Genomic DNA, 23,774 nt, shown 5'->3' with positions numbered 1-23,774 from the left:
GGATTCTAAAAAGGTGTTCCAGTTTGACTTCTCTTGTGAGCCCCTCTAGACCCTCCCAATCACCCCCATTAGAGGGAAGGATAGAACAACTCCCAGGCTTCCTTGCTAGACAATTCTGCATAACCCAAGCAATTATCTGGCATCTCCAAATGCAGTACTGCAAAATGCAATTCTCTGTTTAAATCCATTGCTTTGTTTCAGTTGGAAATGTTTCACACATGGAGAAAATAATTAAAGGAGTGTGTTCCCTTGAATCCCATTTGATGTAAGCCAGGTAGAAATAAATGGAAAGACTTGTTATAAGAACTCTGTAATACATATGGGTATATGTCAGGAGCAATGTTGGAGGGTGTGCTATTTTTTTTCTATTGCCCCTTTTATTTATTTCTCCCCTCTGCCATTGGTTACTTAGAATGCATATAGTAAGCTGTATTAAAGCAAATTACAAGTAGTCCTTGTTTAATGACCATAATTAGGATGGGCAACTCAGTTGCTAAGTGAAGCAGTTGTTAAGCAAAACAACACATGACTGCCCTGCTTAGCAACAACAGATCCAGCAGTCCCAGTTGCGGTTGCTAAGTGAGATGTCACATGACCACAACTTGCAATCTCCTACCAGCTTCCTCATTGACTTTGCTTGTTGGAGGCTGATTGGGAAGGTCACAAATGGCAATCAGGTGACTGTGGAACCTTGCAACTGCCATAAATGCACAATGGTTGCCAAGCACCCAAATTGCCATCATGTGACCATGGGGACACTGTGACAATCATAAGTGTGAGGACCAGTCATAAGTCACTTTTTTCAGTGCCACTGTAACTTCAAACAATTGCTAAACAAATGGTTGTTAAGCGAGGAGTACCCTATCTCTTTTTCCTCTGTGGTACTAGTGAAAGGCTGAATATCATCCTAGATGGAATCAGATTCAATATTAGTTATATAAATCAGGCTTTCATCTTGCTTTAAAGTAAATTATATTAGGATGCCAAAAAAAAATGTTTAATCATATTTATTTGCCAATCAGTTCTACGTTTTTTTTTCTTCCTGTGCCATCAAACCCATGTAAAGAATCATCATTTAAGAAGAAATGGGAAGTGGCTTATTTTGGCTATCAGTCCTAACAAAATTGCAGAATACTATGTTGTGGGGAGTGGAAGAAAAATGTTTCTTCTATATACAGAATCCTAAAGATGGGCTCAGTGTAGTTTGCTTTGATGTATTCATTTGGGGAAAACAGATCAAGATTTATCCTGGTCAAAACAAATAACGTTTGCCGGAAAATAAAACGTCTGTGTTGGCAGTGATTGTATGAAATTATTTTCTGAAAGACAACATGATTCTTTTTGCAGGTGCAAATTCTGTGCCTTTGGATCATCATATCTAGGAGAGAACATAAACTGAGCTGGTCCCAAATTCACATGGTTTCCTATATCCAGAACATTTGAAACATTTGGACTTTCATTTTATACGAGCAAACAAAATATATTTTGTGCACTCCTTCATTGAATTATTATTGCACCATTTATTATTATCATCATACTATTTCAAACTCAACAAGTATGCCCCCTCCCAAAAAATCCCTTCTCACCCCTATGGGTGGTATGTGTCTTCCTCAACCTCGGGTCCTCTACCAGAGGCCTGGGCATTTGAGGATTCTGCACAGTATCTTAGCTGTTCCTAGGACTGCACTCTTCTGGACAGAGAGCTCTGATGTTGCTCCTGGGATCTGTTGGAGCCAGTCTCCCAGTTTGGGGGTCACAGCCCCGAGTGCCCCTACCACCACTGGGACCACTTTGGCCTTCACTTTCCACATCCTCTCTAGTTCCTCCTTCAGGCCCTGGTATTTCTCCAGCTTCTCATACTCCTTCTTCCTGATGTTGCTGTCCCTTGGCACCGCTATATCTATCACCACCACTGTCTTCTGGTCCTTGTCTACTACCATAATGTCTGGTTGATTGGCCAGTACCTGCCTGTCTGTCTGGATCTGGAAGTCCCACAGGATCTTAGCCCTGTCATTTTCTACAACCTTCTGTGGAATCTCTCACAGAATCTCCCATCTGGACTTGAGAGGGTGCATATGTATACTGTCCCATACACAGTGCAGATGTTCCTGTACACAATGCCAGTTACTTGGTACAGCAGTTCAGTGTATGCTATTCCTGCCTGTATCTTACACCCTGCCACTTTGTGTTAAACTGTCTCTGAGGCCTCTCTCCACAGTCTGCACCTCAGGTCCTGTCTAGTGTGGTACACCCCTGCTTCTATGGATCTGATGTTTAGTGTCTGTTCTTGTGCTGCTGTGATCAGTGCTTCAGTACTATCTTTTAGTCCAGCCCTTTTCAGCCATTGGTAGAATTTCCCAAGATCAGCCACCTTAGCTATCTGTCGATGGTACATCCCATGCAGGGTCTTGTCTTGCCATGGCACTTCCTCTGCTTGATCTTCCTCCTATGTCTGCTGCTGCCTCAGGCATTCTCTCAGGCATTCTCTTTGGGTGCCATCTTACCAAAATACTCCTGGATGCTCTGGGTTTCATCCAGGACAGTGGCTTTGACACTCACCAGACCCTGCTTGCCCTCTTTCCAGCTGCTGTACAGTCTCTGGGTGTTGGACTTGGGGTGGAAACCCCCATGCATTGTGAGGAGCTTCCGGGTCTTCACATCAGCAGCCTCCATGTCCTCCTTTAGCCAGCTCACTATACCGTCAGGGTGTCTAATGACTGGCAAGGTGTATGTATTGACTGGGTGGATCTTGTTACTCTGGTTGAGCTGGCTGTTCAGGAGCTGTTTTATCATTTGGTAATATTTGGATGTTGCTGTCTTGCCTCCTCATCATGGTTCCCATGTGACTGTGGGATACCAAGGTCCTTGTAGCTGGTCTGTATTTCTGCTAGGTGGCCTGCTGGTAGTTCCACCCCATCAGTCTTAAGTACCTTCCCTCTCTTTACTGCCATCCAGCCACACTCTCCAGTCTGAGTGACATCCCAATGTCTTCACTGTAGATCCATGTCAGTTGGATCAGCAAATCAGTTTCTCTCTTAGCATACAGGGTGATGTCATTCATGTAGAGGAGGTGGATGATGGTAGTTCCACTCTTGAACTTGTATCCATATCCAGTCCTTGTGATTAGATCTGTCTAGACCTTGAGTTTAGAGAACATTTGAGAACATTTGAGACATTTGGACTTTCATTTTATATGAGCAAACCAAAATACATTTTGTGCACTCCTTCACTGAATTATCATTACACCATTAATTATTATCATCATACTATTTCAAACTCACCAAGTATGCCCCCATACATACACACACACACACCCTTGATTTTATTTTTGAAATGTGAATGCCATCCCAATCAAAGACTCACAACTGTAAAATCAAATACATCACAGACCATTAAATTTGATCAAATAAAAACATGAATTCCATAAAGAATACATTTAAGACCGCATGGCAGTTTTCTGTATTAAAAAAGTGTTAGTAAGTACTGAGAAAAATATACCATGTATTGTTTAACATATGATTGGGCTTTACCTTCACCAAAATTTATTATTTGCTTGAACAATGGAAAGAAAAAGAAAGAGAGTGAGAAATAATTTATAGATGAGACTTGCTATCTTTGCTGAACATTCTGGTGCATACAGTGTAAAAGGCATAAATTACAGATGTGTTTCTCTGATGAAATTTTGTGTATATTAGTCAGTGATCAGGGGGCTTGAGAAATTTTTTATTTCTTTTCAGGAGCTACTTCTAAGTTGCAAGGGCAAGCAGTACTGACAGATTTTGCTTATGTCCTTTCTTTCATGTATCTACTAACCCAGGAATAGAATTCAATGATAGACTTCACATCTGAATAGGCTTGTATAATGTGCTGTGCAAATAACAATTTATGCAAACATTCACAGAGGGAAAAATGTTTCCTTAAGTTGCTAGGGAGAAAAAAAGGGTTCTTTTTGAAGGAGCTGCTTGTATAATTATATTTGTGGTGCTATAGGCAATTGATGTACTGTTTAATTCTATATTAAAAAGCTGCAATCTTATAAATATCACACCTCATTGAATCCTGTGGGACTCCCTTCTGATGTAAGGATATGTCTTTGTCAACTGATGTCTGTGCTTACCTAAGAGACATGCATTTTTCTTTCTTACTTACTTTAATTTTGGTCCCATCCAAATTTTAATGTTGCTGTCAAAACTTCCCACAATTGGGTTGAAGAATGTTTAGTACCATTGGTGTAAATATAAAGGAGTCATTATTTGGATTACTTATTTGGTTGGACCCAGTTGCATCCACAAGCCTTGCTGCTTTCGTTGCATGGCAAGGTCTGCCCCTTTTGACCTTCATGCAACATTGCAGAATACATAGAAAAGGGGTGGAGCTTATGACACAATACCACAATGCTGCTTTCATCATTCTGACCCCTTTCCCCCCACCCTCGGCAGATGTCACTGCTTGGACCGATATGAAGACTATTCTATTAGAGCTTGAGAGACAGAATGCCAATTCCATGGGGGAGGGGAGGGGGGAGGTGTCAAAAAGAATATGCACACCATACAAAGCACTACACCAAAATACTGTAACACTATTCCTATTTGAGTATCTGAGCTCTGGCAGGACTGCTTATTAGTTTTTGGCCTTGTGTCCAGCTTAGAAGGCTTGCATTCTTGTCCCACTGAGGTCCTCAACAGCCTAAGACCGTAATCTGTTCACTGCATGGTTTTTCTTTCAGCTTATTGCCCCTGTTCATCTACCCAACAACCAACATTTTTATTGCCATTACAGATCCAAGACATTAAATAACTGAATTATGCAATAATACTGCAAACATTTTTTTTACTTGTTAAACCTTTTTAATGATAGGAGGATGGAAACTCTTCACTGCTTATATTCATTACCCCTTTGCATCTATATTGTCTTAATTATTCACTTATTTTGTATTTCAATAAAGGTTAGTGTCATATTTACTAGTTTTTATTTTATTTAATTAATTTTATCCCACCTTTACTATTTTTATAAACAACTCAAGGCGGGGAATGTACCTAATATTCCTTCCACCTCCTATTTTCCCCACAACAACAACCTTGTGAGGTGAGTTGGGCTGAGAGAGAGTGACTGGCCCAGGGTCACCCAGCCGGCTTTCAGGCCTAAGGTAGGACTAGAACTCTCAGTCGCCTGGTTTCTAGCCCAGCACCTTAACCACTAGACCAAACTGGAACAGTTTTATTTTGTTATTGAACTAGTTTTATTTGAACAGTTTGTATAATATAACTGTGGAAAAGTATACATCTGATTTTTCTTTATAGAGAGAACATGGATTTTTTTAGATTGTCTGTGCTTGATTACTGTATTGTGCTCTGAATGGGAGGTGCCTTTAAAAGCTACTCAGAGTTACAGAGTTACAGTTGGGCCAATTTTATTATCACCACAAGAAAAAAACTGGAGTGTTTGGAGTAGAGATTCAGATGCTGTCCTACTTTCCACTAGACTTCCACGTACAATCATAACCAGTAACCATAAACACTTACTTAGGTGTAATCACATTTTATTAACTTATGTGTTTTGGAGCTTCTGCAGGACATTTAATTCAAAGTATTATTCCTAATTATTATAATTGAGGTGAGTTGTAGGAGGTTGGCTCTATACTAATATGGGTTGGTGAAGTCCTTCCATTTCTTGCCTTAAGAATGCTCTCTCACCCTCCATGCTTTCCAGTGTGTTAACTCTGAGGTACACTGAGGAAAGGTGTAGCTTGGGATGCCTTGAACAGTTTTATTTTCTTCCTTTTACTCAAATTGTCCTGGTAACTCTTCCTGTTCCAGAACAGTGTATGAGTTAACTTTCCAGGGTGATAGATATTGTCAGATCTCCCCGATCAAAGGTTTTACAGAAACCCTTATCGGAGCATCTACCATCATTTCCTTCTCCAAGGAATAGAATCTGTGTCGCCAGATGGGAGGGGGTGTGAAGTTGGAGTGTGAAGTGGTTTATTATGGCTATGGAGGACATCAAGGACACGGGGTTGAGATATGCCAGGAATACCATCTGGATGGGGGGGGGGGTGACATGGTTCCATGGGAAAGGGGACTAACTAAGGGAATGTAGTTTTTAAGTTAGGTTTGAGCGGGAAATCTTTATTCGCAGCTTGCCTTCTGTACCATTCATTATGCTTCATTAAAACAGTTAAAGGAGTCCCAGCCTCCTGACTGTGATTGTGTGAATGCTCGAATGATCAGGTGCTGACAGATATAAATTTTGGGGAGACAACATAATACATCCATAACTCCCCAGGCTGAGCCCTCATTCTGAGCTGAGTTAGTCAGCTAACTGGTGTCATCAGACTCACATAAACACCAATCTAACAAAGCACATTCACCCTAGGTTTCATTCTGATGTGGTGTCTGTCAGCATTTCATACAGCACTAAAAATACTGCAACTCCATTTCTTTTGTTTTGCATTCCTACCCCCTATATGAAGGAGTTTTTGAACCCTTATAACTTGACATAAGTATCTGACTTACGAGACTCCTTCTTCCCATGTATGCTTATTGACTGAGTCGAGATTTTAATTGATTATATGCTATAAGATCAGGTGTAGCAACAGAAAGAAAGGCACCTATCAATGTGGCTTATCCAAGATTACAAAAGAATATTGATTGAATATTGATATATCCTTTTTCAAACATACTTAAACAGAAGACTCCCTAAATGTTCAGAAGAGCTATTTTGATTATATTGCTTTTTTTTTTTCTAAAAAAATAATTATGAATTAAGTTAACTCTAGGAGAACAGTTATCACCATGATAATCATTGTCACTAAGTCATGAGAGGTAAACCTCAAAGGAATTCTATGTGATACTAATTAGCATAGCTTGATGATACACCACATAGCGCAAAGCAATAGTTCAATTAATAAAAAGCATGGTTAAAAAACGAACTAGGAGAGAGTATTCTGCTAATATTATTGTCTCTTTACTGTAAATGCACTTTGAGAGCTGGCAACACAGCTAGACTACTTACCCACCCTAAGCACAACTAACTATTCTTCAAACATTGCAGAAGAGGGAATGTCATCAATATAATCAAGATGAAAAAGCTACCTGTCAGAACGGTGAGGTCACAACTGAGCAGTACCAAAGAACATTCCAACAGTGAACACAACATTCATTTGCTCCTAACAACAGTTTCCCATGAGGGTCCTTGATAAATTTAACCTGTCATCTAGTGAGATTTGTAGAGTATAGCTTTAATAAGTAAAGATGATATCATTTTTCATCATTCTGTCAGCAAGTTTCTAATATGATCACTGGTGCACCAGTCCCTTGAGGAGTGGCAAGCAAGGAGTTGTTTTTTGAATGCATAGGTTTAGACAGATTTGGCTTGCCAATCAAAATTATTTATCCATAACCATTTTTTAAGTACATGGTATTGTTGTTGAAAAAACCCACATGGACATGTTGATGTAGTTCCTAGAAGTCTTTACCTTTATCTTTGTTCTTAGAAATTATATAGCTCAGCATCAAAAATCAGGAGGAGTCTGGTTGTACCTTTTTGGACTAACAAATTGTATTTAAAAACATATGCTTTTGTGAGCAACACAACAGCTCACTTCATCTCCTGGCACCTCATCCAAATGTAAATCCTACATCAGTTTAGCTGCTCCATTGCATCTGATGCAATGAGCTGTAGCTCACAAAAGCTTATGACTTTTAATAAAATTTGTTAGTCTGAAAAGGTACAACCAGACTCTTCCTGATTTTTGGCTACCTTAGAATAACATGGCTCTCCGCCTATAGCTCAGCACAAAGTTTTGCATACAGAATGCACAAGATTTAATATCTGGCATTTCTAGTTACAAAGATTTGGAAGCTGATGACAGGAAGGATACTTGCATGGGGGAGACACTGGAGAGTTACTGCCAGAGTAGACAATATTGGACCAGTTGAATAAATAGATAGTATTCTCGCACTGTAGTAAACCAAGTTTGCTTAATCATAGATTTATTGAATTAACTATCACTTCATGTGTTTGCACAGCATGCTAAACCGTTAATCATGGTTTGAGCCGCAAGACTGGCTTCATAGCTCATTAAAAGAAGATGAGGAATCTTTACTTTGACTTTCTATATTATGGAGACCTAGTCATAGTCTGACCTAGTATAAAGCAGGTTCCTATTTCCCTTTAGATATAGTTCAATGCTTTCCATTTAAGCTGAATATTACATATATTTCTCTCTACCTGGATGTTTCATATTACCTTCTTGCTTTGAAGACTTCTCCGTTAAGAGAAAGTTTAAAAAGAGGAAGTTTTGCCAAGGAAACTACATTTATTTGTAGATTCAAAGTATGATTTTTGTAATGTAGATTGCATAATATTTTGTTGGCAATTTAATCATATAACCTGCAGTGTGGGCATGTAGTGCCCTGGTGGTGTGCAATGCCATGCAAGTATCTGGAAATTTTACAATTCCTTATATAAATATCTTAGCAAAATAATCATAGCAACTGTAGCACAGATACTACTGAATGTAGTACTTTCTGCTTTAACACTGGATAGAAGTTATTTTAAATTTCTTTCTTAATTTGAAATGAAGAGTTCTAGCCTTAGGGTAGCCCTTCTGCTGCAGCTTTTCTCCAGATTGGTTTATAATTAATCACACTATCTTTTGGAGATACATCATTCCCTTGACCTCTTCTTCCCTGACAGGATAGTACAATAGTTTTACATCTCTAAAATTGTGCTGAACATGAAAATAAATTTATGCCACATTCCCAATTCTCTCTTTTCTATATAGTTTGTCTGTAGGAGTAGTTTTTTGGAATTCCTTGTCTCTTAAAATCTAAAAGAATAAGAAAAAAAAAAGGTGAAAGGTCCCCTGTGCAAGCACCGAGTCATGTCTGACCCTTTGGGGGGACGCCGCTTTCACAATTTTTTCTTGGCAGACTAGAGCGGGGTGGTTTGCCATTGCCTTCCCCAGTCATCACTTTCCCCAGCAAGCTGGGTGCTCATTTTACCAACCTCAGAAGGATGGAAGGCTGAGTCGACCTGAGCCTGCTACCTGAGAATCCAGCTTCCACTGGGATCGAACTCGGGTTGTGGGGAGAGTTTTCGGTTGCAATACTGCCACCTACCACTCTGTGTCACATGTGGCGCAGAGTGGTAGGTGGCAGTATTGCAACCTAAACTCTCCCCATGACCCAAGTTTGATCCCAGCGGAAGCTGGATTCTCTCTCAGGTAGCCGGCTCAGGTCGACTCAGCCTTCCATCCTTCCAAGGTTGGTAAAATGAGCACCCAGCTTGCTGGGGAAGGTGATGACTGGGGAAGGCAATGGCAAACCACCCCGCTCTAGTCTGCCAAGAAAAAATTGTGAAAGCGGCGTCCCCCCAAAGGGTCAGACATGACTCGGTGCTTGCACAGGGGAACTTTCACCTTTCACAAAAGAATAAGAAACAGGTAGACAAATCCCAATTCCAGTTTATATGTTACCATACATAACCTGAGGGAGATATTTACTATTAAGTAATTTTGCAGCGCTTTTAAAACTGTGTTGCTAGCTTATTTCTTGAGGCTGTCTGTACAAAAATGTAGTATCAACCCATCAACCAAAAATGCCTGTGGCAGGACATAAGAATTGATAAGTATTAAGAAGCTTAGCAATTGTCTTATCAGAGCCAGGAGACCTTGGTACCTTCCAGTTGTTTTGAATTACAGCTTCCCCAATCTCCTGCTGCTTTCCATGCTTGTGGTAGCTGATAGGCACTAAAGTCCAAAACATTTGGAAAGCAACTGTTTCTTTCTATCCCAACTGGATTTTGGTAACGAAAGAATTGTGTTCTTCTTGGTAATAGTTGGTAAAATAATTTGACTGCAACATCCTCTGGAAGCTGCTGGGGATCCCCAGCAGTTTAGGAATGCATAGCAGGATGAATGCTAGTCACAAGCAAAATCTGTCTAACATTCATTGTTTCTTTCCCCCCGCCACCAAAAAAAAAGGGATGGCATTATTACTATTTTGTATTATTATTTGTGAGACAGATGAGAGGAGTTTAAAGTTTAACCTTTAACCCTTAACCTTTAGCAAGCTGATGTACGTCAGCTCCAGGCTCTGTAAAGAAACTTCTTTCCTTCTGCTCCTACAGAATTGTTATATGACAAAGCAAAGTCATATATTGCATGGCCATTTCAGAAGCACTGAAAGGGAGGAGAGGGAAGGAGAGAACCTAGAGCTTATGTCTGTGCATTAATGTTTTTTTTAAAAAAAAAAATCTTAAAAAAAAAAAAATCCAGTCCCAGTGAAATGATTGCAAGAATAAAATGAATTCTTGAGAAATCTCATGTTCTGCTTAAATGTGATGCTGAAATACCAATTTTTACAGGAGTCTTGGTCAGGGACAAACTCAATTAGCACATGGCAAAATAACTTTCTTTTTGTTCGGAGACTGAATGCTTTGAAAACAAAAGTTGTGATAGGAATAGACATATTGAGTTCTCTGTATTGTAATCCCCTGGTTACTCTTCATTGCTTCACAATGCCACACACACCGGCAAAAAGCAGCTTGAAGCAATTTATCATTGCAGAAGGAGATACTTTCACTGGGTAATAGACGAGAACATGTTAAAATGTGTGTGAAACAAGATGCTGGATGCTGTCATTGCCCAGAAATTCTGCAAAAGACACATGAGGGAAATTCAAATGTAAACAGTGCTTGGGATTTTTCCCCCCCCAATTGGGCTATTTAAGCCCATTTATTTGGATAAAGAAGTGTCTAATTTACAAATCAAACTTTCAGAGTTTCCATTAGGATATGGACTTAAATCTGTTTATTGAGTACAATTAATATTCGGTTTCAATTGGCAATGTGTTTCCTGTGCATATATTTTGGAGAATGCTATTACTAGCTAGCAATAAATTTGCACTGATACTGCAGGGTGCATAAGTAGAAGAACCAAATGCCTAAGGAACAGGTTTCCATATCGTTTACAGCTGGTTCACATTTGAAAGAGTTCACATATTTCATTTTTAAAGTATGTTTGGATGCAGTATGAAAAGTAATGGAGCATGTGGGCACACACAAACAGTATAATAATACTTTTCTTCTAGAGAGAGAGAGAAATTCAGTCTCTTTTAAGTTTTCATTCTCAGAGGAGCTATTGATTTTTTTTTGCCTCCTTTTAAGAAAAGATTTCCATTGTCAACATCGTTTGTATATATAAAAAAGATGAGAGATGAAATCCTAAGTATATGATTTCAGATCAAAATGCATTCTCACCTGGCTCCATTTATTAAAATTCCATGAATTGATACTGGTTTGAAATGTACCTGTCTACTAATTTAGAAAACAGCAATAATTATGTCAGTACCATGCAAACTCATTGAAACCAGAAAGGAAACTGTGGAAAAGCTTGCTTGCTTGCTTTATCATATTCTTATCACTGCCCATCTCCCTCATATGGGGGACTATGGGTGGTTCTTATCTTTTAATATCTCATTTTCTATGTGAAATGTTTCACCTAGTTGGAATTGTATGGCCGTTTGGATATATGGGGAAAGCCCAGAAATGTTTTGAGTCCACTGGATCCTTCATCATGATGCCTACTCTTTGGACCTTTCCAAGGTTGGGAACTCCTGACCTTGGAAAGAATTGTTCTTAGAGGAAGGTAGGAGAGGGAACCCAAGTTTAGAAGTCACCCTTCCTCTTTAAAAGAGAAGGTGTGCTCCAGGATGACTGGATAGTACTTTACTATGAATGATTCCAAACAGTGTACATAACAGATTAACTAGTGGTGCTCAGGTAAAATATGTTATCTGCCATGATCCAGAAGTATCAGTCTAAACTCTTAACATTTCCCAACAATAGTGGTCACATGGAGAATGATGAGTGTAATTCAGTACATTTGAAGATAGCAGTTTGGGAAAAGTTATCCATGGCAACTGTGGGACAACAAACAAATACCCCCTGACTTCATTTTCCTCTCTCTCTCTCTCCCTCCCTCTCTCATCAGGGTGTTTGCTTGTTGTCCCCATGTGCATCACTTTGCATGTACTTAAATTAAATCACATTTGCCATTTGGTTGAGCACTCCCCAGCTTGAAGAGATCTTTCTTTAACTCTTCGCAATCATATTTGATTTTGACCAGTCAGAATAGTTTAGTGTCTCCTGAAAACTTGGTCAGCTCACTGCTTAGCCCTAAGTCAAGATAAGTTATGGATATTAAAAAGCACCTGTCCCAACACAGACCTTGAGATACTCCACTTCTTACTTCCCTCTATTGAGAAAACTATCCTTTTGTTTTTTAACCAGTAAAAACACAGAGTACCTTATCCACTGATTCCTAAATTTGTTCAAGAGCCTTTGATAAGGAAAGTTACACAAGGCTTTTTGAAAGTCCAAGCATACAGCATCAGCAGGATTACCTGTATCTAGTATGTTTTATTTTGACATCTATTTTTAAGAGGGATGCTGCACTGAACTGGGAAGGGAGAGTGGTTAAACTAATTAGCACTGGTAATATTACAAGGTGCTTAATCTTCTTTTGCATGTGACCTGCATTTAGAACTGAAAATGTCTTTTTCTCATGCAGGAATATAAATTCATTTTTATATCCAAAGAAATCAATGTTTCCCATTTGGCAGGAAAACCAACTTGATGAATTCTCCTTCCTGTTTTCCTATTTAAAATTGATCCTTTCAAAAGAACTTCTATCCTAGTTCATTATGTACTCTCTGGGTGTTGCATTATTAGTACATTTGATCCAGAAAAGGGAGAATTGGGGAATCTGAATTTGTCTGAAAGGACTTTTGCAATATGCCTGTCACTTTACTTGAAAGGATCATCCTGTATCTATAACATCTGCTCACCATGTCAATGTCATAAATGTTTATATATATATATATATAATGCAATATTCATTATGTAAGCTCCTCTCTATGGAGTAGTATGGTATTTAAAAATATATAAGATCCATTAGAAACCACTTTAATTTTTTTCATAAGGCTCCTTAATATCCACATGTAGTTAAATATAGATAGTAATGGGTTTCTGTGTAAAATGAGGACAGAAAATGTAGGTATGGAAAGGATTAAAGAGTTTGGTATAACTGTTGTTACAAAGTATTTGGAAAATTTTATATGTGTATTTTGATTCAAAAGCAATGAACTAAAAGTGTGTTCATTCCTGTTTATAGGAGAACATTGTTATATTACTAGTATAACATTATTACATTACTAGTATAACATTATATACTAATAAATAGAATTAAGATTTCAAGTAGCATCTGTGAAGATAAAGCCAACACACCTTTTGCATCCTGTGTGAGTGGTTTTTGCTGCTACCTCATGGTGCTTATTTTATCAAGTTTGAAAGGCAATGGCCATGTGGAAGGATCTTTGTATGTTAATTCTCCATGCCAAGGTTACTTCTCACCAATGGAATTGAAGTGAGAATGTTGTAGTATTCCCCAGAAGCAAAGTCCTTAGCAGCCACATACTGTATACTGGAAGCCACATTCAGAAGCTATGTGAAACAGTCCTATGCATGTGAATAGGTCCTATATAAAGCTTCTCCACAAGTAATTCCCATTGGTCTGAAATTCCTCCTTGGTTTAAGACTGGGGAGATCTAGTCAAGTCCAGTTAAGTGTACTCTCAGCCATAGAAGCTCACTAGGTGACTTTGTGCCAGTGATTCTCTCTCGTTCAGCTCAAGTTCTACCCACAGGGTTGTTGCTGAGGGAAAAACTGGAGGAAGGAATGTAGGCCAGCTTGAACTCCTAGAGAAAAGGTGGGGTACATATCTAACAAATAAAATAAGGTAAAATCTTATGGAGAAGCCCTGGATCTACTGGGCTCCTGAGTACTGCCACTAAATGTATTACTCATAGAAGATGTCAGGCCACAAGTGTGTGTGCTTCTTTGGATAGAAGGGCTGATTGGTATAATTCCATCAAAGGTGTTTTCAGCACATGAGGGTGGGTTGGATCACATACTCTGGCATGTCTATGATAGAGTAGCACTAGCAACAACTCAGTGTGGTGTGTGAAAAATAATTCATGAATAAATGAAAATAATTTAGAAATTATTTGACGAAATATCTTTAAAAAACAAAACAAATATTCTTCATTTTGGAAAGTGAAAAGTAAAGTTGAGTGAGGATTGCTTTTGTTACGTCAATCAGGAAAAGATGGGGCAGGATTCCACTATCATCCTTTTTTACCCCACATCAAAGCTACTCAAAGACCTACTTTCTTCCTTAGAGGATTATCTTTTTGGGAAAGGTAAAAAGGTAAGTTTAGTTCAAGTCAAGCCGACTTCCTGGTGGCTCTGTGGATATATCTGTGCAGTTTTCTTGGCAGCAATATGGAAATCATTTGCCACTGTCATCTCCCAGGTTTGTTTGTTTATCTTTACTACTCTATCTAGCCTACAGCCCTGGTATTTCATGGAAGTCTTCCAACCAGGCCCCATCTTTCCTAGCTTCTGAGCCTAGGCAAGACAGCCAGATGCCACCATCAGCTAAGACTTGTCAAAAATAAGTGTGTTTTTCTGTCCCACAAATGACCTTAAGTGTATAATGATGCTTGTGACATTATCTATTTAGATTTCAGGTAGGTAGGTAGATAGATTCCTCATAGCCAGCTTGAAATCACATTTCATATCTTATGCTAACATAGTTAAAATAATTTCTTAATATTTGAATTCACGCTAATAACATCAAAACTATTTCTCCCCTTTCCTTAGAACAAAAGCCTGAAAAATAAACTCCTGTCAGGGAACAAGCTTTGTGGAATTCATGCAGAAGAGGTAAGAAAAAATGTATTTTTTTTAAAAGTACTATTCTGACCCCAATAAGGACAGCTAAATAGAACACCCCCCCTCAGTAAATTGTCCTGTGGCTTTTGAATACCTTATCCATCCCGAGGCATTCCAGAGGATTTGCTTGATATCAATGCACCTTAAATTCCAAAATGTTCACACAAGTTCTAAGAGTGAGTGATTAAAGACAAAAATGGTGCCAACAGAGTTGAAAGCCTACCAGCACAAACAGAATCTGGGGAGGACAATAATTTTTCTAAACAAGGGCTCCTTTTCTCAATAAGCCATAATTCTGGATTGTATTGGACTGCCTGGTCAAAAAAAAAAATTATTTTATTTTATTTCCAGAGCTCTCACAACAAACCAGTGCAAAGGATTAAAGTTGGAATTTCATGAAAGTTCTCATCCCAGTGGTGACAAAAGAAACTGAATCTATTGCTCCAGGTCATAAATCAAATAATTTAAGGACCTAGTTATGGGAACATATGTCTTTAGTATTCTCAATTTAGTAGTAATAGTAATAGTAGTAGTTACAAGGCAGCTATGCTCTGCTAAATCATTTGGGCACCAACACATAGTTTTATTATTATTTGATGAAATTGATAAAATATGGTACTGAAATAAAGAAATTTAGAAAGTGTTCAGTACTAAATTGTTTCTGCACCTGGTTCAGTGTCTGAACAAGATTTTTCAGAGTGTTTGGTAGTGCCAAAATATTCTTACTTTCTTTTTCATAACATTAATTTACTTGTTTGTTTACTATCTCGATCACTGGAGTAGCACTAGGCAGCCCACACACTGCGGGCGATTTCTTACAGAGATGGATGGCTTTTTTCTCCATGTTCACAATTATTTATGTATGCGATTATCATTCATTTATATGGTTTTAGGCCTCCATTTCAGCCTGGCTTTGACAATAAGCTGAGCTGTTTAAAAAATAAACCCAAACACTGATTTGGTATAAATTTCTGAGATCAGCAATTTTATCTAAAAACGTAGCCTTTTAAAATCATGGGTAAATGGTACTTTCACAATTATAAAAAGCACAGGTGATTGCAGTAGAATTGAAAAGTACAATATATTATTTCAAATCTCCATTAACTATTATTATATTTTTGGGGGGTAGCAAATAAGCTTAATTTTAGTTTCCATGCGGAATCGAGAGGCATGATAAAATGTGGATCTTGGTGTGATCACATAAATAATGCTGTTTCTTATTCAAAGAAAAGGGGACAGATACCTTCAACTTTTCAAATAATTTAGCTCCATGGCTCAAGTATAGTAGATGAAGTGCATTTCAATAGTCATCCCTTGTCCTACTGCTATAGCATTTGCATGATCATGTTACAATACATCTAATAAGAATGAAGAACAACTCTTTCCAGATTAATAGCTCAGATAATCATGGAATTACCTTGAATTACTTTCACATACTCATCCAATCTCATGTTCTTGCTTGCAGTGTCTTCAATACAACCAATAGGTTTGAGTTCTTAGTGCAATCAACTGTTGGCTGTTTTGCTTATAAGTGATTGACTGATTCGTTGACTTTAGCTGTTAACTTTGGCTTTTTGCACTCTCTCAGGATTGCTGATCTGGGAAATGGTTAATGAACATGCTTCTATCTTCAGGAATTAGCAAGGCAATATATTATGATGGAATAGATTTGTGTCAATAACTACTGGAGGCAATTCAGCCTAGTTTACATTATGGTGTTGCACTGTTTCCAACTTATATTTGTTTTCATGTTTCACAATATTATCCCCAACTAAACAATATTCTTATTTATGTCAGTGGATTTCAAACATCTTAACTTCAAGGGATACTTAATCTTGCTTGTCTGCTTCTTCTGCTCCATCAGAAGATTCTCTACATCCTATAAAAGAATTGAGATCATGTTCTAGAATGTGCAGAGTTCATGAAGGTCCCTGTGATACCTTACTATCACCTTATCAGTTGAAACTCTTCTCTAGAATATAAATAACATGTGTTACAGAAAAATACCAGTAGCCATGGGTGAGCTTCTTTGGGTACATCTTGCTTGGTGGTATTCATTTTCTGAAAAATTGAGTTACTAGTAAGCTTTCCAACATCTTAAGATTCTTTGGAAGGCCTTTGGAACATCTACTTCATGCTATAAAGGCAAATAATTGTATATAACTTAGCATGGATTTGCTAGATAACAATAATGCAGAATATTTGATACCACAACACTTTCTTTTGGAAACATGCCAAAATTAAAGCAAAAGTTTGCCTGTGCTTCATAAACAGACTGACCAGGTAAACTCTTAAACTTGAAGCATGTTTGCAACACAGTATTAAATAAAGGTAATGCTGAGCATAATGTATTACTTCAGTTCAATTTAACTTTCTCTGTAGCTGTTGACCTAAGGAATTCAGTAATGCTTGCATTTCTTTTTGCACAATGCTGAGAGCAAAACAAAATGACAAAAAACAGGGAATATCCATATGCTAAAAGGAAACTCTTGCTTCTGTGGACAATAATACAGTTTAATCCAAATTTATTACCACCACCATTCATCCATAATAATTGCCAAAAAGAAAGGACATTTTCAGAGCTGCTGTTTCAACATAATCCAAAATAAATTGTTGGGAAATGACATATGCATCTTTCTCTAGGAGGTAGGGGGCTTCTATTTTCAATTCTTAAAAGGTCAGATTAAATTGATTCCCAAAGCTGAACAAGCATTAAACGTAGTAACATAGCCACCTAAATAAATGCTAATAGGAATGGCTACAATTCCTTGGAAATTTTGTTCTGCACCACCTCCCCATTCTGCACTGGCAGAGGATAAATTGAGCATCCCACGCTGCCTCTCCTGACTTGCCTAAAGCAGCTTATTTCCCTCAGGGGCAGTGTGGGACTCTCATCTGTTACCCATTTCAAAGTTATGACTCAATCACTAGTCTGCTTTATTCCCACATGTGGAATGGGGAAGGGCACCACCTTCCTCAAATCAAGACAAACTTGCACCCAATCATTTGTGGAATTTGCCCATTCTACTTAAAAACTGAGGTAGCAAGAAGCATTCACCATTGCTTTTTTATTTTATTTTATTTGCATTTACCATTTAAACTACTCGATTCTGTGCTCATGTTGGATTGACTCTGAAATGGTTTAAGAACATCATGCCTGGATTGAGACACTTTAGCAGGGATGTCCAAGGTGTTTAGTCCAGACTGCAAGCTACCATGTTGTCCCACTGAACAATTCCCATGCTACTGCACCCACCCACTTTTCTACTCCAGGAAAGACACTGCCAATCACTTTCCTTACCATGGGTGAGTCTTCCTGCACACATACACAAAGTTAAATGAATTTTAATATGCAAAGTTAAAGAAACACACATAGACATAGGCGCAACAAAAAGGTTGTTTTGGGGGGGTGGGGTGCTTCCTTTTTTAGTAGGTCCTGTAGTCATCACTTGTTCAATCACCAAGGTATAAGGGTATCACCCACAACTTCCAAATCATCTAAGGGAGGTGGGAGTGAAATGCTTCTATCTCGAGTGACTGGAAAAATGAAGAAAAGGTATGGTGCCAGACTTTTTATTTTATTTTTCAAAATGACAGAGAAAAGTAGGATTCTCAGGCTAACCAAAAGAGGAGGATAAAGTAGAGGAAGTTGTTGGTTGTGTTTCAAATCAGCAACTTTCTATTTACAAGGCTATTGTATGATTATAGCATTCAGAGTAAAAGGCAGCTCTAACAGGTAATAGGGAAAAAGGTAAGCATTAACTCAGTTGAAGGGACAGTCCTTCCTCAGCTGAAACAGTCAATGAACTTCAACAAACTGAAGTCTATTGCCCAAAGGAGACTGGAGGATCAAAAATGGGAAAGCGTACCTCAGGAATGAAACAAGAAAAAGCACTCTGTGGTCACTTTGTCAATGAGTGGGGGAGTAATAGATAGTGACATTGTCTATTGTTGTCCTCTGAAAACAGCTACTGTCCAGTTTTGGTGACAGAGCAACATAGCAATCCAGATCAGCATATTATAACCACCAGCACATTACTGTTGCCTTTTCTAATCAAAATTATGAAATATTTATAAAATAGTGCCCTTTCTTCTTTCTCTCCTCTGTTTTGTTGTCTGAATGCATTAACCCAGCCTTTCTCAATTCTTCTGTTCATGTGGCCAACAAGGCCAGGAATTCTGGGACTTGTAGTCTTAATAGTGCCACTCTTGGACCACCAGCAGTTTTCTTCTGTACATCCTTTTTCTTTTAGGTACAACACCTTTGATAATTTTTTAATGGATTGCTTTTATCTTGTATGTTTTGTTGTAATACACACACACATGCATTTCAGCATACAGTAACTGTCAATAAGGTAACACAATAGCTTAATTTAAATGGGGAACAGGGAATTTGCCTTTACAGTGTAAGGTATTAAGCCTGTGCCTTTGAGTATTCACTGTAAGTAAATCTTAGTTTTATCATGGAGGCCTGAAGTGACAATCTTCTGGAACTGCTCACTGATCATCTTTCCAAGGGAAAATATATTTTATAATGGCAGATGTGTTTAAAAATAAACCTGCCTGGCTGTGAATTTTCTTGAGATAACAGGATCTGCAATAGATTCCTCTTGCACAGCAGGAGGTTGGAACAACAGATGCATATGGAATCTAATGATTAAAAAAAAAGCACTTTATGAGCTATATATTTCAAACAGCCTGGGTAACTTCAGAGTGGTTATATTATGCTGAATTTTAATCATGAGTTAAAATACTTCAAATACTGACTTATCAACAGAGATGACAAGAAATGTCATCTAGCCAGAAGTGACTGTATATATGTATGTATGTATGTATGTATACATATACATACACACACACACACACACACACAAACACCCTTCTCACCCCTATGGATGGTACGTGTCTTCCTCAACCTCAAGTCTTCTACCAGAGGCCTGGGAGTTTGAGGGTTCTGTGTAGTATCTTAGCTGTTCCCAACACTGCACTCTTCTGGACAGAGAGCTCTGATGTTGTTCCTGGGATCTGTTGGAGCCACTCTCCCAGCTTGGGGGTCACAGTCCCGAGTGCCCCTACCACCACTGGGACCACTTTGGCCTTCACTTTCCACATCCTCTCTAGTTCCTCCTTCAGGCCCTGGTACTTCTCCAGCTTCTCATACTCCTTCTTCCTGATGTTGCTGTCCCTTGGCACCGCTACATCTATCACCACCACTGTCTTCTGGTCCTTGTCTACTACCATGATGTCTGGTTGATTGGCCAGTATCTGCCTGTCTGTCTGGATCTGGAAGTCCCACAGGATCTTAGCCCTGTCATTCTCCACAACCTTCTGTGGAATCTCCTATCTGGATTTAGGAGGGTGTCATGCTCCCCAATCAAACATTCCCAGAACATCTGATTGGACTTGCATGCTTGAAGTCAACATGTGTAGAAACTTGCAAGTCAGTAGAGTGGGAGGGGGAACATTCAGGAGTGAGAATACATCATGTTTGGACTATCTCTTATACCCAAGGTCAACTGGCTGAGCTGTTGGAGACACCTGGAGTTAAGAGACTGGCATGAACTGAGGAAAGGGGGGCTGCATACCAGAGCAAGGAAGGGGGAATCATGTACTCATTGTGCTGTTTAATTAGGGAAAGCACAGGAACTTTCATTCACAATTTTTTTGCCATTCTGTACGCTTCTTCCATTAAAGAGATTTCTACTGCATTTAGGTAAGAATTGGATTTAATGGTGATAGAGTGTTGCAGTCATTACAGAAGGTCTAGGAGGGACTTAGGAGGAGAACATTGTGCAGAAGTTCATGTACACAATGCCAGCTACTTGGTTGTTTGTTTATTATCATATCAATTCCAGGTTCTCTTGTTACATGGACAAGACAAGACAACCTGGGGATACCTTGAATGCTACCTTCCTCTGTCAGATAAAGTAGACCAACTTGGTACTAGCTAATTGTGTTAGGGTGCATCTAAGGGATAAATATCTCAATGGTCTGATTTAATCAGTTCTTATCAAGTAGTTCCTTCCATAATCTGCCCTTCAGTTTTAAGGTGAAAGGTATATAGATTCAAATATACAGCTCATTCTAAACCAGCCTTGTGTCCATCAGGTATCTTCCAGGTATGTTGAGACTACAACTCTAAGCATCTCCATGCAGCCTGGGAATAGTGGGAATGTTAGTACCATCATCCCTGGGACTACATGAGAAAGGTTGATTCTAAGCTGTTCAGCAAAACATGCACATGGAGAGGTAAAAAATGTACAGATAATTTTGTGATTCCAGGACAAGTTCCTTCCTAGCAGCAAATCTAAGCATCATTTCAGCAGCTGTGTGTTTAGCCCTGGTAGCTCTAGTTTTGCCCAGAATACTACGCAAACTCTTTTTCTTGTATAAGCATGTTTCGAATGACGAGGTGCACACTGCTAAAACCTTATGACAGCAACTAATTTTGATTGAATATCTTGCTGTGCTGATAGCCTTCATGTGGCCACATGAACATGTGGCTATTTGCATGAATTAAGAATTCAAAAGATGTTTTTGATGCTTCCTGTGAATTGTTGGCATCTATCCTATATTACATACTAATTGGCTGATGTGCAGTGACAGAAAACATACAAGCAACAAATCCTTGCCAGAAGTTTCATCTGTTTCTTTTTCTAATCCATTTGGAACTATAATTTTCAAGGGGATCTCCATCTTTTTTTTTTTCCCTCCCCTTTTTTCTGTGCCTTCAAGTCATTTTTTTTCTTATATCCATGCAGACTTCTGGCAACATTTTTAGTAGCGGTTTACCATTGCCTCCTTCCTAGGGCTGAGAGAGAGTGACTGGCCCTAGGTCATCCAGCTGGTTTTGTGCCTCAGGCAGGACTAGAATTCATGGTCTCCCAGTTTCTTACCCAGTGCATCTAACTACGACACCAAACTGGCTTGCTATAACTGTCTATCAATCATCTGATTGGAGCATAGTGTGTTGAGCAGGCTTAAAACCCTTCTTGTGTCCCTTTAAAAAGGATTTTAATACTTCTTTTTCATTGTTCTTGTTTGTTTCACTCATTAATCAGACATTTGGACTTCAGATTGGCTATCCAATTTGTGAATAACTTTTTGTATTATTCAGAAAAAAGGAGCAAGTGATGGAGGACTGGGAAGTTGCCTAGATATGGATACACAAGGAAGGAAGGGCAGCCACTGAAAACTAGGAAGCAAAAAAAAAAGGGTTAATGGAGTTCCAAGTGCTAGTGAAAAGCAATATTTATTAAACAGGCCTAATACACTTTGGATACATACCTTTCTCAACAGCACTTTACAAACTTGGTTGAGTTCTGTTGTACTGAAATTATTTCATTAATGAGGCTAGATTCATAAAGAGACTTCCTTCATTGGCATTTGGGACTCTTTTTTTGCTTCTAAATTTAGGTAACAAAGAAGTAAAGACAGTAGAATATTTTCTAAGCACCTCTTTTGGAGTATTGCTTCAAGGCTTTGTCTGTCAGTAAGTGAATAATTTGGGGTTGTGTTTGCTTTAGTTTAATCTAGTTCGTGCAGAACCATTTTCTGTAAGCCAATTGATTGGAGCTAAGCAGTTCTCCCTTACTCAGCAGCATTGGCACAGTTCAGTTCTCTTAACTTTGATTTTATGATCTGTAGCTCATCTCTGGAGATAGCAATGCGCATTACTTCATCCATTTTAAAATGTGGTAAGCCAGCTCAACCAAGTGTGGGTGCTCTTCCTATGGACTGGACTGAATAAGTTTCTGTTCTTCCCAAATCTTATCCTGGTGATAACGAGAGCATCTACTAGTCCTCTGCAGAAGATCCTTCTAGCTCCAGCCAGGAGATGAAGGGCAGAAGAGAGAATGTGAAAGCTCCTTTATATGAGTTTCTCTTCATTTGTATGACTTATGATCTAACCCTAAGTATTTGTTTCTAGTCATCTGTTATATCCCTGGGTACAGTATTTTGTATTTTTTTCTGCCCTGAACTTTAGGTGTTTACTGCAGAAACAGTGGTGTGACTAGAACAACTGTGATTCATTTCATCAGAAGATTAGTTCATTTCCCCACCCAAAAAAGATAATAATCCAGCAAAATCTCAGGATACATTTTCCTCTTGCCTGAACTTTATATTTAAACTCTGTAAATGAAACAGTATTAAATTACTTAAAAGATTAATGTATTATCCTCTGCTTGCAGTCAAAAAAGATTCAAGCCCAACTGAAGGAGCTTCGCTATGGGAAAAAGGATTTGATATTTAAGGTGAGTTTCTCACTTGAACTGGCAAAGATATTTGCTTAAAGACAGTGCAGCATTAAAGTAATCTGACCAAATGGTTTTGTTCCTCTAACACTGATGAAAGAAAATGACAAAGTGTCAACATACATATTCAAAGGGATTTGAGGGGAAAAAATGAAAGGTAAATTTGATTTCTATGCTACATTATCCAAACACTCATTCATTTCAGCTTTTTTTTTTAACTGAGAAAATGTTCTCAGAAGGCAAACCTTCCCAAGAAAAATCAAGCAGTTCTAAAACTTTGAAAAGGCTGTTTATTTCATATGTAAAGATCTAAAGCCTTCTTTCAGGGGGATTTTTTTAAAACATAAGGTTTTTTGTTTGTTTGTTTGTTTTAATTATTTTGTTAATAGTGTGCCATGTTGTGAGCCTTTTCTTTCTCCTGTCCCATTTTTAGGTAGCATATTGGTGTGATTTTGATTTAATCTTTGTACCATGGATGTTTTATTTTGTGCAATAATGTTTTATGTTTTTATCTACCACCAAGAGTCAGATGATTATAGAGGTATAAATATGAAAATTATTACATGACAGTATTGTAAAATAGTGTAAGATGGTGTCCTATGAAACAGATCTTGACATAAACTAAGCATGTATGCTATTTTTCAAAGTAGCTAAAGTGGTTAAAAAACTGAGACAAGACAAATGTGAGTCTTTTGTTTGTTTGTTTCCAACCATTAC

At 38.4% G+C, this 23,774-nt stretch overlaps 1 protein-coding gene across 2 annotated transcripts in view; it reads left to right on the top strand.

The window, feature by feature from the left end:
- The window catches only part of LUZP2 (leucine zipper protein 2), a 376,168-nt gene that overhangs the window by 270,507 nt on the left and 81,887 nt on the right, over positions 1-23,774 (top strand). For both annotated transcript variants that reach the window (XM_063293144.1, XM_063293139.1), the window contains 2 exons: positions 14,731-14,793; positions 22,995-23,057. In XM_063293144.1, coding sequence (XP_063149214.1) covers positions 14,731-14,793; positions 22,995-23,057 — 126 coding nt within the window. The remainder of the gene's footprint in view (positions 1-14,730; positions 14,794-22,994; positions 23,058-23,774) is intronic.

Source organism: Candoia aspera, chromosome 1, assembly GCF_035149785.1.
Source record: "Candoia aspera isolate rCanAsp1 chromosome 1, rCanAsp1.hap2, whole genome shotgun sequence".
NCBI classification, from domain to species: Eukaryota; Metazoa; Chordata; class Lepidosauria; order Squamata; family Boidae; genus Candoia; species Candoia aspera.
The sequence above is the reverse complement of the archived record's forward strand: the minus strand, read 5'-3'. Positions and strand labels throughout refer to the sequence as shown.